This window comes from Lissotriton vulgaris, unplaced genomic scaffold (genome assembly GCF_964263255.1).
Source record: "Lissotriton vulgaris unplaced genomic scaffold, aLisVul1.2 SCAFFOLD_1095, whole genome shotgun sequence".
Lineage (NCBI taxonomy): Eukaryota > Metazoa > Chordata > Amphibia > Caudata > Salamandridae > Lissotriton > Lissotriton vulgaris.
In genome coordinates this window covers 66,701-83,925 of record NW_028246328.1, presented here as the reverse complement: position 1 = coordinate 83,925, position 17,225 = coordinate 66,701, and the positions used below count along the sequence as shown (strand labels likewise).

At 44.7% G+C, this 17,225-nt stretch overlaps 1 protein-coding gene across 1 annotated transcript in view; it reads left to right on the top strand.

The window, feature by feature from the left end:
* The window catches only part of LOC147665986 (uncharacterized), a 66,207-nt gene extending 50,167 nt beyond the window's left edge, over positions 1–16,040 (top strand). Inside the window, exon 3 of the mRNA XM_086949343.1 lies at positions 14,176–16,040. Within this exon, the coding sequence (XP_086805469.1) occupies positions 14,176–15,554 (1,379 nt within the window). The 3' untranslated portion in view covers positions 15,555–16,040. The remainder of the gene's footprint in view (positions 1–14,175) is intronic.
* The last annotated feature ends 1,185 nt before the right edge of the window (positions 16,041–17,225 follow it).

Sequence of the window (17,225 nt, the reverse complement as noted above, 5' to 3'; positions counted from 1 at the left end):
TGACACGATATGGAGTAATGTGCATGCAACCTACATCAGTGGGGCCTTGTGCCCATAAATGTGCAGGTACATTCTGTAACCTGGGGTCAAAATCTCTCAATACATAATGGCCTTTGAAATCACGAAGGAACAACCTTACTCCTTCCGGAGAACAACAAATTACAGCTCCTAGAGCCTTCAGGGTCTTTATACCAAGTAAGTTTTCTGGGCATGATTTTGTGAGCAGTAAATCTGTAGTGCGGGACAATGGACCAACTGCAAGGGGAACTGGTTTCGATACTTCATTAACAATAGGCTTTCCTGAAAATCCAAGGGAAACATTCTGTGAGCCTGAGAGGGGTGCCCCTGGAACCTCGTTGTGACTGATTGTTGTTCTGCTTGCCCCTGTGTCAATTAAAATTTTTCTATCCTTCCCTAATACCTGACTGTGTACATAAGGGCCTTCTTGATCTACAGGAACCTCGATAAGGGGCAAGCCAACCTCCCTCTCTAGGCTGTTTCATGTGTATTGCTGGTAATCGGGGTAGTCGGACTGTGCATACTGGTACATCTGCTGTGTGACATGTTGTGTTGCGGCAATGGGCTGTGGCTGTGGTACCGCTACGGTCTGTTGTGGAACCTGCATAGGCTGGACATTCTGTGGAACGTGTTGTTGGACCTGGTCCTGTCTAGGAGGACGCGGTCTCTCTTTAGTTTTACCTGTAGCTATGTTGTGTTTCAAAACTGCACAATCGTTTACATAGTGACCTGGCTGTTTACAATAGTTGCATATCCCTTTAACAGGAGCTGCTGAATTTGAATTATTGGATTGTGTCGTACCCCTTTTATGACCGTCAGCTGGAACTGACTGAGCAACTAGTACTTTCATTTTCGTGTCTTTCATACGTCTCTGTTCGTGATCATGTTCCTCTCTAATTCTGTTCTGGTGATACTGTAACATTTGTAACATTTGGGAAGGCGAATTAGCTTGCCATGTGCTCTTGACTTTCAGTACACGGTTCTTAACCTGGGGTAATGAATTCTCGACTAATTTGGATACAAAAAGGTGTGGGTATGACTCGCTACTTGTTTTCAGGCCACTATTAATAATAAAACATTTCTCAAATCGGGAATAAAAATCACTAGTGTCTTCGTCGGGTTTCTGTTTGCAGGCTGAGATTGCATCCCAGTCCTCCTTTTTAGTTGCTAACAATCTTGGCAAAACCTGTACTAACAATCCTGGTAATGCTTTAGTTTTATCCCCAAGACCTACACCTGGGGTTCGAGTCGTTTCTTCGGCTTCTAATGCAGCCCAATCAATCTTTTTGTCTCCCACCTCCCATTCTTTTTCTTTGAGTTTCTCGTACATACCGGCAGGCAATAACACTTTCAATATTTTCATAATGTCGGGATAGGTATAATCTCCCATGAGTAACATTTCTTTTATTTCACGGTGGAAACCTGCAGGGTCTTTATCATGACTGGGCACTATTTTCTTCATTTCCAATAGTTCCATTTTAGTTATGGGCGTGTATACATACACACGTGCAAAGGTATCATCAGGGTTCCGGATTGGATGTACTTCTCGTAAAGGATTCTGTTTGTCAAAGTGATATGGTTGCCTGACTGGGGGTGGAACGGAAACAAGATGGGGAGTCAAGAAAGTTCTATATTTGTGACGTTGTTCTAAAATCGTTTCAATTAGATCGGTACCTAGACCTCTCCATCTTCTCAGGAGTAAGTCTTGCAATAAACTATATAACGGACCTGGATCAGATGCTTGGTTTTCGTACTGTATAATGAGGTGTTGGGTCATGTATATACCAGCTAGTCGCTGTTCTTCTGGAGTAAGACTTAAAAATGTTTGCACTACTGAATCGTCTTTATATATGCTGTCATCTCCGGCCCACTGTACCGCGGACCGGGCTAGTTCCTGATCACGTAGGGTATTGAGTTCATGATAACCTACCCTTTCTTTCAATACTTTGTCGGTAATTTGGAATACATGTTCAAGGGTACATCGCTCTGGTATCGGGCAAAGGTAACGTTTCTTGTTTTCTAAACGAATGGGTCTGTCGAAGGGCCTATCAAGAGGATACGGTCTAGGGAGTTTCTCTCTACCTACATATGCCATCATTTTTCTATCTGACTGTTGCGATGTTTCTGCTGAATTCTCTTGTTCATCCTCCTGCGAGGAGTCCTGATCGTCTGATTCGAGTGGCTCTTCAGATTCTCGACGGGCATGTATTGCTATTATTTCTTTACGGATCTTTCTAACCATAGCATGTACACATTTCTCTTTATCATGTTTACCCTCCGAAATATTCTGGCTCCATCTGTTCAATCTATCCATCTCATCTTGTGGAAAGCCTGTCTGATCTTGTTCCCTTATCAAACAATTAACCAAAAATCGCATAATTAAACCTTTGTTCTCAACTTTCTGACGTGACATGGCTTCACCAACACACTCCGATCTTTCTCCTGTTCTAATAAAACGATACAAATTGTCTAGATGGTCTGGCATTTCTGGTAGCAATTGCAAATAATCTGTAACACGTCTTAAACGTAGGGATGCTAACAACATGGGTCCTGTCTTTCCAGGCACTGTGTCATATCTGCAATCTGTAAGCTGTTCTCTGAGCTTTTCGGCTGGGGCACCTTTAGGTGTTCGCGACATTGCGAATTCTCTCATTGTCACTCGTTGTAACTGTGGCGGGGTGCGATAACCTCCTGTAGCACCTCCTGAGGCGGAGGCTTGAGCATAACCTGGCTGTAGGGTCGGTATCTGCTGTAACGGGGTTGGAACCTGAACCGTGCCAGTCCCAAAAGGATTAAGCGGATGAATAGAGGGAACAACAGGTATGGGTGCAGGAAGCGGTGCGGGAGGGGTCTGCTGTTGCGGACCCGGGGGCAGATGATCATGGGGTAGGTTAATGTCAGCAGGTGGTACATGGGCAGGTACATTGGTATAGGCGGGAGCTACGTCGTCTAAATAGGATGAAAGGAAAATGTCTGCTGCGGTCTTGTGACGTAATTTAGTCGGAACCAATGGAGGGGGCAGATTTTTCGGTGTTTCCGGGGTCGCCTTGGGCAGGCCCTCGGCCAGGACTGGATACAGTCCTGTCAAAATAGCATTACTCTGTCTGTCGTGTTGTTCCATTCTAACTCGTTCTCCTTCTTCTAGTAGTTCTTTTTCTTTGGCTTTTTCAGAATCCTCTCTACTTTTCTCTGCTTTTCTGAGTGCTTTCTCTGTCCGTCTATGTGATTCTTTACGCCATAATTCAATGGCATCTTTCTGTGACTGTCTGGCTTTCTTTTTCCACAACGCTTCCTCTACTCTCATGATGCACTCGGCATCCCATGTCCCTGTAACGGGCCATCTCTGATTCTCTGCTAAGTCTTTAGTGTATTCCACCCACAAGTCGAGAAATAATATGGTATCTAAGCCGTGCTTGTGGTACATAAAATAACCAGGAGTGTCCCTGGGTGGGATGGGAACAGCTTCCTCAAGTATCCCTTTCCTAGTTCCTATCTGTCTCAGTTTAGAGAATAAAGGCATCGCTGCCTCGATCTAGACACTATACACTAAAAACACAGTAAAAATGCGAACAATCACTCATACCACGACATTAAAACACATTTAAAACATTTTGAAACGAACAACAATAGCTGTATAATTCAATACTAGATGCACTGCTAAACAGTACAGATACACTGCTAAAACAGTGCAGACCGGGTCTGCGTACCCAAACCTGTCTTGACCGGACACAAATTAATGCACCCGTCTAGATGCGTCCCCAGCAACGGTACTCACCGGGAAGCACGGAACGGAAGGCCTCGGAAACTCGACTGGACTGACGTCACTGCTTCTGCCGCGCACTACGCATGCGCCTCGACACTACAGGTAGGTCTCTCGATACCTCGGACACTGCTCTCTCGGTTGGGCTCTGGTCGGGATCCTCCGCACTCCTCACCGCCTCGTCTGGATGTCGGCCGCAGTCTCCGTCACCTCCGTAGGCCTGAGGGAGATACAGGAAATCCTGCAGATGCGCATGGGGTCCGTCACGGCTGTAGTCGGGGGCAGAGCCTGCGACGCATCGCCGGCGCGTGGGGTGGGGGAGGGTCCCTGTTCGGGCGCCAAATTATGTGGTAAATATTTTACCGTATACTATTTTTCCATATAATTTCAGACAGGTTACACAAGAATAGCTCAATCAAATGAGAGGCAGAGTCCGTGGTGTCTGAGTCATAAGGGCTTTAATCATAAAGAATGACTAAATGACTCGAGTCAATGGAGATCTAGTCCATCAATACAAGGGTTCGGGTATGCAATGATGGCAGGAAAAGATGTCAACGATTTATTCACAGTACATGACATATATAGTAAAATGACACAATAGCATTGAATACAGTAGGCGTGACAAGTGAAATGTATATGATAAGAACACATGTGCGTAGCAAAAAGGCGTGAACATGGGTGTGCACAGAGGCGTGAACTAGAAACGTCACAGAAAAGTGTCATAAGTGGGTGGATGCTTAGAGAATTCTTGCAGAGTCAGCTAAAACCTATGGCCTGGATGCGCGCGCAGCTAATATGACGTGTGATTGACGTGCAACGGGAGGAAGCTAAGAGTCTGACTTTTAACACTAGTAGAAGAGACAGAAGTCTGGCATGTCAGATCGACCTGTCCCTAAACATATCTGATATCATGTGTTTGGAGGATGTTTAATCTAGAGGAAAAGGTCTCTTGGGCAGAGGCGATTCCATACTGAATGTATGCGTGTCTAGGTGCAAATGCTCAGAGCCAGGGGCCTACCATGGTAACGGGAACTGTAAATTACTTGCACGGAGACAGGGAGACTTGCTCTTTGCTCTGCAGCCGGGGATATGTTTTCGTATTTCACTAGACAGGAATGTGTTTTCGAGGAGCTGAGCTGGCTACGCTGATAACTTGAAGGCAAAATACTGTTTTTGGCAGGCAGACCAGGCCGAGCCGGGCACCGCTCGGTTGGCAGGAAGTAAGGCAGAGGTCAGGGATGCGTCTCCATGCTGCAGCTTTCAGAGGCAGAGGCAGAAGTGGCTTGAAGACGGAAATCAGGGCCTAGCTCGGCAGAGCCAGGAAAACGTGAAAGTGCACCACATAAAGACGGTGGCACGGCATACTTAGGAACAGAATTATCGATCCATTCATGGTGGATCTGATAGAGAACATGTTAACGTTGGACGCAAATGTATTTGCGTCTTCAGATTCGGATGTGGAGGGAAATTACATGTACTTGAAGTGCGTACATGGAGCCGTTGGGGTCTACGTTAGGGGACACACTTGACCATAAAAATTCCAATTACCTCAGTGGAGTCTCAGCGCAATGCCAGCCTGAATAAAATGCTTAAAGATAATGACAGCGACAATGAAAGTCTACATGTCACTGGACAGGAACTGAACGAAACAGCTTCTAATAGAATATATGGCGCCATTACGCAAATGAATAGCATTACGCTATGTGGAGTAAGAAAACTAAGGTGGACAAGCGCACAGGAATAGTTCAGTACATATTACACTGAAATTCACATGCTATGAAGCAGAGATTAACCAGGTGTTTGTGAAGAAACATTTCAGCACAAAATCTACCAATGTTATCTGCTTTCATGTACTTGTAGTGTACAACGATTTATCTCCTTCTGTAAACCATCAACAAATCATCGTCTCACAACATGCTGGAGAGCAGTCCCCGAAAGAGGGTCGGGTTGGGGGTGCTGAGTTTCCGCAGACGAAGCGGCCCACCACCAAAGCTGCTGCCTAAGGGGCCCAGAACAACTCCTTAGACAGCCATAACATACAGAGCTCCAATGGAGAGCCAGGACGAGATCCAAGCTCCAAAGGTCATTAAGGCTGACCCCGAAGCCAGCACATCACAAGGCGCTAGAGAAGCTCTGTCTGATCAAGTTCCACAGGAAGCACCTGAGAGACCACTACTGTCCTCCAATGTATATACGGCTGCTGCATTCTTAAAACCGCCAACTGTGTTTGATATTGCAAAAAAACAGAATATTGGCGATAGATGGATGGATAGAGACTTTTGAAGGGTTCAGAGATGCAATAGATGGAAAGGATTATAAAGTGCTCAACCACAAAGAAACCCCTGCGAATTATCATGTTTGGAAGAGTCATGACAACCAAGCTTTCCCAATGGAAGGGGCTGGGTATGACGGGGGATACATCCTCATTCGTCTGCATGCTGATAGTCTTCTTGGGCTGAGAGAGATGTGATTCACGCTTTCATTTGAATTGGTTGTGTCCTGCCCTCACTCAAAGGGCTGATTTAACCCTTACAGATCGTCCGGAGCCAGGAATGGGCTGCAAGGGACTGTTGCACACTTCTGAGGGTTCATTTGAAGTCACCCGTTCATCAAAGACATTTTTGAGTATATGTACTGGAGCTCTAATTCAATGTTTTTAGACGCTGCTTGGGACTTGTAGCCAGACACTGTTGGCTCTACAAACTGCTCATTGCCATGAGGACTGCTGTGATGCCAGGAGCAACCACCATTTTGACTAACTGCCTTGTTGTGTTGACCTGCTGCTGCTGGGCTGCAGGAGGGACTGCCAATTTCCAACCTAACTGTATGTGCTTTCTGCTCCCTGCCACCTCATTTTGTGCCCCCAAGTGCTCTCCAAGGGTTGTTTGCTTGCCCCCTGTTCTCTCGAGATCTCAGGGCCATCAAAGACCTTGTTGCCTCTTTTCTCCAAGACTTCTGCTGGGTGAGCCCATTTTACAAGATCTAGCATGTTGACATTGCTCCCTTCTTACAAAAAACAGTGGACCCTAGTAGTTTCGGGGATCAAGGTAAGGATAGACACAAACTGAATAGTATTTATGTCCTTTGTCCAGCCGGACAGGAATTTATTTGGCGATGCACAAAATCAGAAAATAACGTCAAGGGGGCACAGCCCGTGACCTACAGTGAACAAATATAGGCACGAGCGAGCAAATCGGTCTGAATACTTCTAATCAGTGAACAGACTTGATTATAGTTTGAGTGACCATTGTACATAGTATTCACAAGCATATTCAGTACATATGATCCTTTTGTGTCGACGACGTTTCGATGCCGAAAAACAAGATACATGGCATCATCTTCAGGACAAATATATAAATCATGTTTGTCTTGGAATTATAAACAGTTGCCTTTCATGCTACATACAAACGACAGTTGTGGGAAAAAATGAGGGAGAGAAGAGAAAGACACTGTGAATACGTGGCCAGGCATGTTAAATTAGAACAGAAGCGACATGAATACACATAGTGGTGCAGTTTACTGTTCGCACCTCAAGGACCGTTCTTTTCTGGCATGCTGAGTGCTAGAACAAAGATGTCATGCTGTGCACTAAACAACGGTGCAGTGACGTTTGCCTAGGAACTCTGATCGGTGCTCGACGCAGTGTGAAATGGTGTTTGAGTTAAAAACCATAGTTCAGGTTTGGAACAATAAGGGACACATTTCGGATAAAGGCGAATTAAAAAACAGATTGTTATATAAATGGCGCGGTGCGAGGCAATATTTAGAGTAGTAGTGAAAGGATCTAAATTGGTCCGTGCATTAGCGGAGACTTCACATTACTGAGTACACCGTGGTCTCTTCAGTGAACAATTTAGTGTGAACGGCGCAGTGACATATGAGGAGAAGGTATTAAAGACGCTGATTATTGGGAGTAGAATTGTCTATACAATGAGCAATTTTATAAAAACGGCGCAGTGACATTTGTGACTATACAATGAGCAATTTAGTGAAAGCGGCGCGGTGACATTTGAGGGAAAAAGTTTTTACCAAGGCTGATCCTTAAGGCGGGGAAGGTGGCTCAGGTTGAAAGGAGTGGTTAGATTTAAGACCTATGGGGAAGGTAGCAAGGATATGTATAGTGCAGTTAGGGCAGATTGGGCGTGAGAAAAATGGGCAGAGTATATTTACCAATGGTAGCGCGTTAATGTCAGGATATTCCGCGTATTTGTCAAGAAACCGCCCAAATCACGGCTCGCTAGGGAAAGGAAGCACGGGCACAATTCAGATTTATGTGACAGTGGGGCCGAAGCAAGGCTATGCGGGTTAGGGTTGGTGTACTTACAGTTGTACCGGTTGCAGGATCGCAGGGCACGGCATCTCTGGCGGGGATCGCTGTTAAACTGTACTGGGAGAGCTGGTTAAAAAAGCTAGCACTGGGAATGTGGTCTGGGAAAATAGAGGAGGGACTCACGATAACTGTGTGGTGGCCATTTTGGATTGGGATTCGGGTAACTAGGACACGGTGGCCATCTTGGTGTGTAGAAATAAGAGGTTGTGAAGTGGTTGTGGTGGTGACGTGAGTTACAGTGAAAAATTCAAAAATGTATTAACAATGTACATTCAAATTGACATATCAACTATTAGGAAATGGAGACAGATGATCGCATTGAGAGAATATTTTCTATCCATAGACGGAGACAGAACATTTCTTTGACATAGTGATTTCTAACCAGACATATCTTGGGGATGTTTGCACATTCAGTTAGAGGAGGGTTGTCCAATCCTCAAGGCGGTTGAGTCCCATGCGGATACTGTTAGTCCTTAGTATCCAATGGAGCTCCTCCTTGTTTCGAAGCTGTGATACATCCGCACCACGTGGTGGTGGTTTGATCTGTGTGATAATTGTCCAAGTCAAGTCTCTTTCATTGTGTGCCTTTTCCATAAAGTGTTCCATCAAGGGGGCGTTTTCCATGTTGCATCTTATCCTGCTCCGGTGCTGCCCAATGCGAAGCTTTATTTTCTGGGTGGTTTGACCTATATATATTTTCATACATGGGTAAAAGATTGCATACACCACATTTGATGAATTACAATTAGTAAATTGTTTTCTTTCAAACTTGACTGAGTCAAATGAAAAGGTTTTAACTTCAATAGTGGAGTCACAGGCTACACAGTTGCCACATTTCGTGTGGCCAGTTAGTGCGGGTAGTCCCCATACATCATTTAATGTGACTTTGGGTGTGGGTTGTGGGAGGGACGCACGTACCAGGTGGTCTTTGATATTTTTGGCCCGTTTGAAAGCAAACATGGGGCATTCTAATTGTAGTTCCCCTGCATTCAGTACTGGCCAGTGCTTCAGTATGCTTTTCCATATTTTTTCGGGTACCCTCTGTTCCTGAGTTTATCGCTGAGAATTTTAGCCTCCTTAAAATAATCTTCCTTAAAGTAACAATTCCTTCAGATACGCAGGAACTGAGAGTAAGGGAGGGAGTCTCTCAGGGCACGGGATGATGGCTGTTATAGGTTAACAGAGTATTACTCTCAGTGGGTTTACAATGGAGAGTAGTGGAGAGCGTGTATTTAAGCCACCACTGTTGTTTTTTTTTTTGTTGTTTTTTTTTTTTTGTTGGTTTTTTTTTTTTTTTTGTTTTTTGTGTCCTCATTAGCCAAAAAGTCGATCCAACTATGCTCTTATCCTCTCAACCGCGAGGACCGACCCCCCTTTGGCGACCCGGAGCCCAAAACTGGGTTCCAGGTACCCCGAGGGTCTTCCTCCACGTCGCCAACAGAGCTTGGACGGACTTACTCCCTTCGGACCACTTCGGCCAGTTGTCCTGTAGTTGTTCGATACCACCCTTTAGGACAGAGAGATTTTTAGGCCTAATCATCGGACCCGGGGGGAAAAAAAAAAAAACCCCGGGTTATTAACTATCTCTCCTCCAATTGATCAAAAGGTCCCAAAATTTAAGTGACCGAGAGCTGCAAGTTCTCGATAAATCCAGCTTTGATGTTGCATAAAGTGAAGCCAGCCACTCTGCATGGTTTGGGGGATGTATATTAATCCAATTCTTACAGATTTCTCTTCTTGCCAATAAAATGGTATAAAACAAAAAATCTCTCTCTGGTCCCCTAATATTGTGGTTTAATCCGAAGATAATTAAAGACCATGAGCACGAGATAGTGATACCTAGGATAGATTCGAGTGTTGTTTGGGAGAATGTTGGTAGAGGAGAGTCCTTTAGAAAATATCTTAGTTGAGAGACCTGCGGGAAAAAAGGAAGTTGCACTCTTCTATTGGCACATTATAGAGGATGGAGAGCGAGATTCTAACCTCCCGGAAAAAGTATGGGGTGCAGAGGGAGAACCAGACAGAGAGGTCATTTGGGAGGAATCTTTCACCCTCCTTTACAAAATCATCAAGCCAGCATGGTTGAGGCGCAACCATTTCTTTTCACTCCACAGAGCGTACTATTCTCCTAAAAGGCTGTCGAAATTTCAAACAGGAAAATGCTGCAGCAAATGTTCTTTACCGACAGCCTCGGACCTTCATATGTTTTGGGAGTGTCCGAATATTGCCACTTTTTGGGATGAAATCAAAACAAGCCACCACTGTTGTTGTTGAATCAGTGTAGCAGGTGGGTGAGAGAGACTGTAGAATCAGTCCATAGTAGAAAGATATCGTCTATGTACCGTTTCCACAGGGCTATGCCACTGTGGAAAGGATTCGAGGGGTTCAGGATACATGATGTTTCGAGGTGGTCCATGTACAGAATGGCCAGGTTGGGAGCAAAAATAGCTACCATGGAAGTCCCACGTACCTGGCCATAGAATTGTCCCTCAAAAAGAAAGAAATTCTTACTTAAACAAATTTCCAGTAGTTGCAAAATGAATAGTGAGGGGACATTATGTGGGCGCGGTCGTGTATTCAGAACTTTTTCAATTACCTGAAGAGACTAATTGAGGGATGATGGTATATAAAGACTCCACATCCAGCGTGCACATGGTGCTGGATCTGGGGTCAAACGGATGGTCCTCAATCATGTTTATCATGGACATGCTATCTTTTATGTAGCATTTGGTATCCGGGACAAACTGTTTAATGAAGAAATCAATGTAATGTCCGAGGGGCTCTAACACGGAGCCACACCCCGAGACAATCGGGCGACCATGTGGACTGTCGGAATTTTTATAAATTTCGGGGAGGCATTAAATCACCGGTATTCTGGGGGCTCTTGTGTTAAGGAATTCATGTTCCTTTTTGGATAGATATCCTGATTCGAGTGCCTCGTTAATGACATCATGAATCATCTTGTGTATTTCCTCTGTCGGGTTGCGTGGAAGTTTACAGTAATGTTCGGTGTTCTTGAGCTGACGGAAGATTTCGTTCCAGTAGTTGTCTAGTTCTTGGATCACAATTCCACCCCCCTTGTCAGCTGGTTTAATGACAAGGGATGGGTTGTTTTTAAGAGATGCAAGGGCGTTTTTTTCATTGATGGAAATGTTATATGGAATGAATGATTTCTGTTTTTCCATGGTGGTGAGGTCATTCAGAACCAGTTTCTCGAAGGTGGGAATTTCAGGTGGAATCATTCCTCCAGTGGGAGAAAATTTCGAGGGTGGTTTGAAGGGAGTGTTGGCATGCTTCAAGGGTGATGTGTTCAGAAGAAAAAAGCTGTGAAGCCTGATTTTTCTGAAAAATCTAAGTAGCTCGGTTTGGGTATCAAGGTAGTTCGGGCGAATGGTAGGAACGAATGAGAGTCCTTTGTTGAGTAGTGACATTTCACCACTGGACAGTGTGTGCTGGGTAAGATTGAAAATAGGGAGAAGTGCATTATCTTGTTCAGTTATATTACTGAGACTGACAGGTTCATTGGTTACCATCGGTAGTGTTGCCGACGGGTAAAGCGTTCACCTGGGGGGTTGGGAGGGTTTGGCCATCTCTGTGGTTGTTTTCCTCTCCAGACTCCTAGAGGTTCGTGCTGGCCTCTGCCTCGGCCTAAAAAATTCCTGTGGGAAGGGCCCGGGCTATCGCTGTAGTCAGAGTGTTCAGATGAATCTACTGAGCTATCGGAGAATCCCACAAAGTTTTGGCGTCGGTTGAACCGACCCCAGGGTCTTTGGTTCTGAGGTCCACTGTAGGAGTGGTTGATGTAGTAGTCTTTACTGGATATGTTCTCTCTTGGGAGACGCTTTTAATATCCTTTTTAACTTTTATAGTTTTTTTATTGAGTTCACATTTATGGAAGTCCTCAATAGTTTTCTGTATTTGTTCAAGAAGTTTTTTGGCCTCAGTGTTAGTGTTTTTATCCTTGAGTTGTTTCTCAAGTTCGCGTATTTCAGTAATTACTTTTTGTAGCTCTTCTGTGGCAATATCAATCCCCAGCACCATCCAGTGCCGGAAGCATGTTGTTCTGATATAGCTGAAGCCGTTAAGGAATTTTGGGTTATCTGTGAAGACACCCGGAATATTGTGAACTTGCAGGCCAACTGGGATGGTATTAGCCTTTAGGTAATCTGTCTAGAGTTTTATCATCAGAGTTAGTCTTATTTCTTTTTTTCTTATTTTTTTCAGTTCTTCAACAAGTGAGGTACTGGGTTCGTTTGGGGTATCTACGGAGTCTGTCAGAAGGGAGGGGCCCTCTAGGATTTTGTTATTATAGTCAAGAGTGTAAAGAGGTGGGTGGTCAGACATGCCTAGCCTAAGCAACAAGAAACGCAAGAGTGTGTGTGAAGGGCGGAAGGAGGGAACAAAAGGGTGGTGCTGGGAAAGCCCCGTTGAGACAGGGGAGAGGATCCACAATCCCTTGCAATCGTGCGATTGCGCTGCATATAGTTATGAGAAACAAGGGTCCCAAAGGCAGTACACTAGGGACCTTGGGCGTTAACTTATTACAAAAAACTGTGGACCCTAGTAGTTTGGGGATCAAGGTAAGATAGACACACACTGAATAGTATATATTGCTCCCTTCTGCACAAGGTAAAACTTTGTGCATTACAGAACAGTGCACCATGGGACTACAGTGCAGCGCTCTGACCAGGGGAGTGCCTTTGTGCATTCTAGGGAAGTGCTCCATGTTTTACAAACCCACATGTGGTGAGCGTTTTTTCTCCAGTGAGAACAGCGTTGTTTCCACTGGAGGCATTACCAGAGAAACAAACACGACCTTGAGCCAGCGTGCTCACTGAAGCTGAATTGTATTGTGAACCTCACCCCTGGAGTCTGGCAAGATATCGCCACCGTCAGATGCCACCAAGAACAAACTAGTGCGGCCCCTCTGGCGGTGAGACTCGAGGAACAACCTCCTTGAAGACTTGTACTGCTCTAAGGTGGTACAGTGCAGAGTCTAAGGCTGCAAAGCGACAGGAGCTGCACAAAGCCTTCAAGGCAGGCCTTTCGACGACACGTTGTTCTGTAACATTCGGCGGGCCAGCATTCTGAGGCTCATTCCAGCCAGCCTCGCCCTCTGGTTTTAACGTGTATACTACACAAAGCTCACCACATCGGGTCCCACTCTCGAGACATGACAACATTGTTAGCAAGTTACAGATGCCCTGAGGACAGTGACCCTGCACCCACAAAGGTACTGTGAGGTGGGTTGGGTCCAGAAGAGTGGTAAAGCCGCCCTGCTCTCCTTCACAGCATTGTCTCTGCTCTAGAGATGACCTCAAGAATGGCGCAGGCCGTCCATAGAGGAGAACTGCTGGAAGACTCAAGCTTAATTACTGTTTAGCGTTTAGTAGATGCTCCTGCGCCCTAAGTTTGGTTTCTAAATGCAATCACTTCAACCACGTTCACTACAGTTACCATATGAAGTGTAATAGGAGCACAGGTTCGCTGTGACCTCTGTTTTCATAGTAATGTGTGTTTTTCTCTGTTAACCTGCATTATTTGCACTAACGGTGTGATTTAAGTCATTTTGGTCTTGTTTGATGTACAATATAGAATCTATTTGTACTTAATCCTGCGTGGATTTCCTTTGGTGGTTTACTCACTGTGTTGCTGCGCGAGTGTGTTGCACAAATGCTCTGTACATTGCCTCTTTAAACTATCCTGACTGCTCTGCGCCAAGCTACCAGAGGGTGAGCGCAGGTTATCTCAGGTGTATCTGGCTTACCCTGACTAGAGTGGTGGATTCTGCCTGGCTTAGATGCCTACCCTAGCCAACCAGAAACTCCATGTTCAACAGTGGTTCTTGTGAATCACTTGATTTCCCAGCATGCTCCTGCTGCAGGACCAGGTCAACGTACTTTGTGTAGGAGGACTAGCCATCATTTGTGTCTCAAAGGGAAGTGTGACTCTTTTTCTTACACTTTTTTCTCTGAATTGTAACTGTTCACATCTCCATATTATACCAATGCAGCTTTTTCAAGAAATATTTTCTTCATGTAATTTTCAATGTTTTTCTATTTTGCAGAACAACAATCACATCTAGAAAGTATGAATGGGAAAGAAAGCCATAAATGTTCCAGAGGAAAGATGAATTTTACTCAAAATATCGACTTAAAACACCAGCACAGAATGCACATGAGCGAGAGATGCTTTGCTTGTAATATGTGTGACAAAGAATTTATCAATGAGACACTTCTTGTGAAGCACAAAAAAGGACACACCAGCCTCAGGCCATATTCCTGCGAAACGTGTAAAAAGTGTTTCACTCAAAAGGCAACTTTTTTAGAGCATCAAAGAACACACACTGGAGAGAGGCCGTATCACTGCACAGTGTGTTCCAAGCGCTTTGCTAATAAGAAAGGCCTTGTACGGCATCAAAGCGTACACACAGGAGAGAGGCCTCATCACTGTACAGTGTGTTCCAAGCACTTTTCTCAGAAGGCAACCCTTGTACGGCATCAACGCGTACACACAGGAGAGAGGCCTCATCAAAGTGTACACACAGGAGAGAGACCTTATCACTGTACTGTATGTGCAAAGAGCTTCACTCAAAAGCAAATTCTCCATGAGCATCAACGCATACACACAGAAGAAAAGCATTATCACTGCACCATGTGTGAGAAGAGCTTCAATCAAAAAACAAATCTACTGCAGCACCAAAGAAAACACAAAGGGGAGAAACCTTATCATTGCACTGTGTGTTCAAAGTGCTTTTCTCAGAAGGCAACCCTTGTGTTGCATCAAAGAACACACACAGGAGAGAAGCCGTATCACTGCACTGTGTGTTCAAAGCGCTTTTCTCAGAAGGCGACCCTTGTGTTGCATCAAAGAACACACACCGGAGAGAAGCCGTATCATTGCACTGTGTGTTCAAAGCGCTTTTCTCAGAAGGCACACCTTGTGTTGCATCAAAGAACACACACAGGAGAGAGGCCTTATCACTGCACTGTGTGTTCAAAGCGCTTTGCTGTTCAGGGAAGCCTTGTACGGCATCAAAGAACACACAGTGGAGAGAGGCCTTACCACAGCTATGTATGTGCCAAGAGCTTCATTCAAAAGAATATTCTCCGTGCGCATCAACGCATACACACAGGAGAAAAGCCTTTTTGCTGCACCATGTGTGAGAAGAGCTTCAATCGAAGGACAACTCTACTAAAGCACAAACTAACACACACAGGAGAGAAGCCTTATCACTGCACTCTGTGTTCCAAGCGCTTTGCTGATAAGGGATCCCTTGTACGGCATCAAATCGTACACACAGGCGAGAAGCTTTATCACTGCAGTGAGTGTTCCCAGCGCTTTGCTTATAAGGGAACACACACAGGAGAAAAGCCTTTTCGCTGTACTGTGTGCGAGATGAGCTTCAATCAAAAGGCAAATCTACAAACGCACCAACTAATCTAATTTATTTATAAATGTGCTGAGCGTTTCTCACTGCTAGTTGATTCTATTGTACCAACCGAATATAGGATTCATTTACCACCTCTCTCATGCATTACATGAGGGCACAGCCGCAACGCTCTCACGCCGTCTTACAAAACACACACGAAACTACTACTTACATGTCACAACAACTTTTAGCTCACAGCTAGGGCTCTCAGCACAGCCCCCTATTTGTAGATGCCAAAGTCCTAACAAATCGAAGCCCGTAGCCCCTCTGCAGCGCACAGAGGTACTCGCCTCGTGGAACGGACTTGCTTCCATCTTCAGCCCAGGTACTGCTCTCTCTTTGTGGTGCCTGATTAACGTTGGAGCTGCAGAAAAAAAGTGGACTCTTTTCCCTTCCCATCATACCTTTTCCCACATATGTTTAATAGTTAGTAGTTGAACTGTGTTTATTGCAGATGTATGTAGACATCTTTTCCTAAATAAATCCTGCTGTATCTTTCATTTCAATGGGTTCGAGTCAGCATTCTGTTCATTTAAGATCCCCTCTTATAGGGCTCACATTTATTTTTTGGTCACTCTGTAAGCTCTACAGCGCTCAGGCTTCGTTAGTGAAGAGTGCTGCCGAAACCAATTGGAAAAGCAGCGAACCCACTGAGCAGCCCCGTATCCATGAGCGCCGCCAGGTATAACTTGATTTACCTCTTGTAAGGAGTAAGTTCTGATTTCTTAATTTATTTTTTTCATCCCAGCCCTTTTTTGCTTTTCTCATTCGAAGAATGCAAAATACAACAAGACTTAGGGCAGGATGTACTAGCATCAGGAATACTGATTTCCTAATTTTGATTCTCTCTGAGTCGCAATTTGGAAATCGGAATTCCTAATGTAGGAAACTCTTTTGAGTTTCATTAGCGATTGCTAGCGAGTGACAAATAGACCTACCTCATGCATTTAAGTGTGGTAGGTCGCAATTTGAGACCCATTAGGAATCACAGCCATCACAGAGATGGCAGCCTGCTGAGGACAGCAGACCACAATGTCTATGATTAGTTTTTAATGAAGCAGTCTGTTTTTTTTTTTTTTTAATGCAGCCCGTTTTCCTTAAAGGATAATGGGATGCATTTAAAAAGAAAAAAAATAAGCTTTTTTGTTACATTTTTTAAGAGTAGACAGTGGGGTCCGTGAGACAGCTGCCTGCTCTTAAAAATATTTCTTTTCCATTCTTCAAAGGACCCCTATCTATTTGCAAATGGGTTACCACCTCCTTCAAGGAGTCAGTAAAATGTGACCTTAATTCGGTCGCAAAACTTTCATACAGCCCATTTGGATTCAGTAATTGGAAGAAATGCCGTAAACACGCCCCTTTTAAATACCAAATCGCAAACGTAAATTGCGAGTAGGTAGCGTGTTACCGAATCACAATTTGTATTTGGTACATTTGTAAACGCATTTTTGCGGTTGGACGTTTCCGACTGCAAAAATGCTTCGCACAAGTGGCCCCTAATGAATTACTCCCCAAGCAGCAGAACTAGCCAATAGGGCACTAAACTAATGGTGCAGCGTCTGCTTTGCACGTGTGCAGCAACAGCGGTGGCTTGAGCACTGCCACTTAGTTAAAAAAATATATAATAATTTGTTGGAAGGGGCGGTCCCTGGGTGGCAGCGATAGGTACTGCTGATCACACAGGG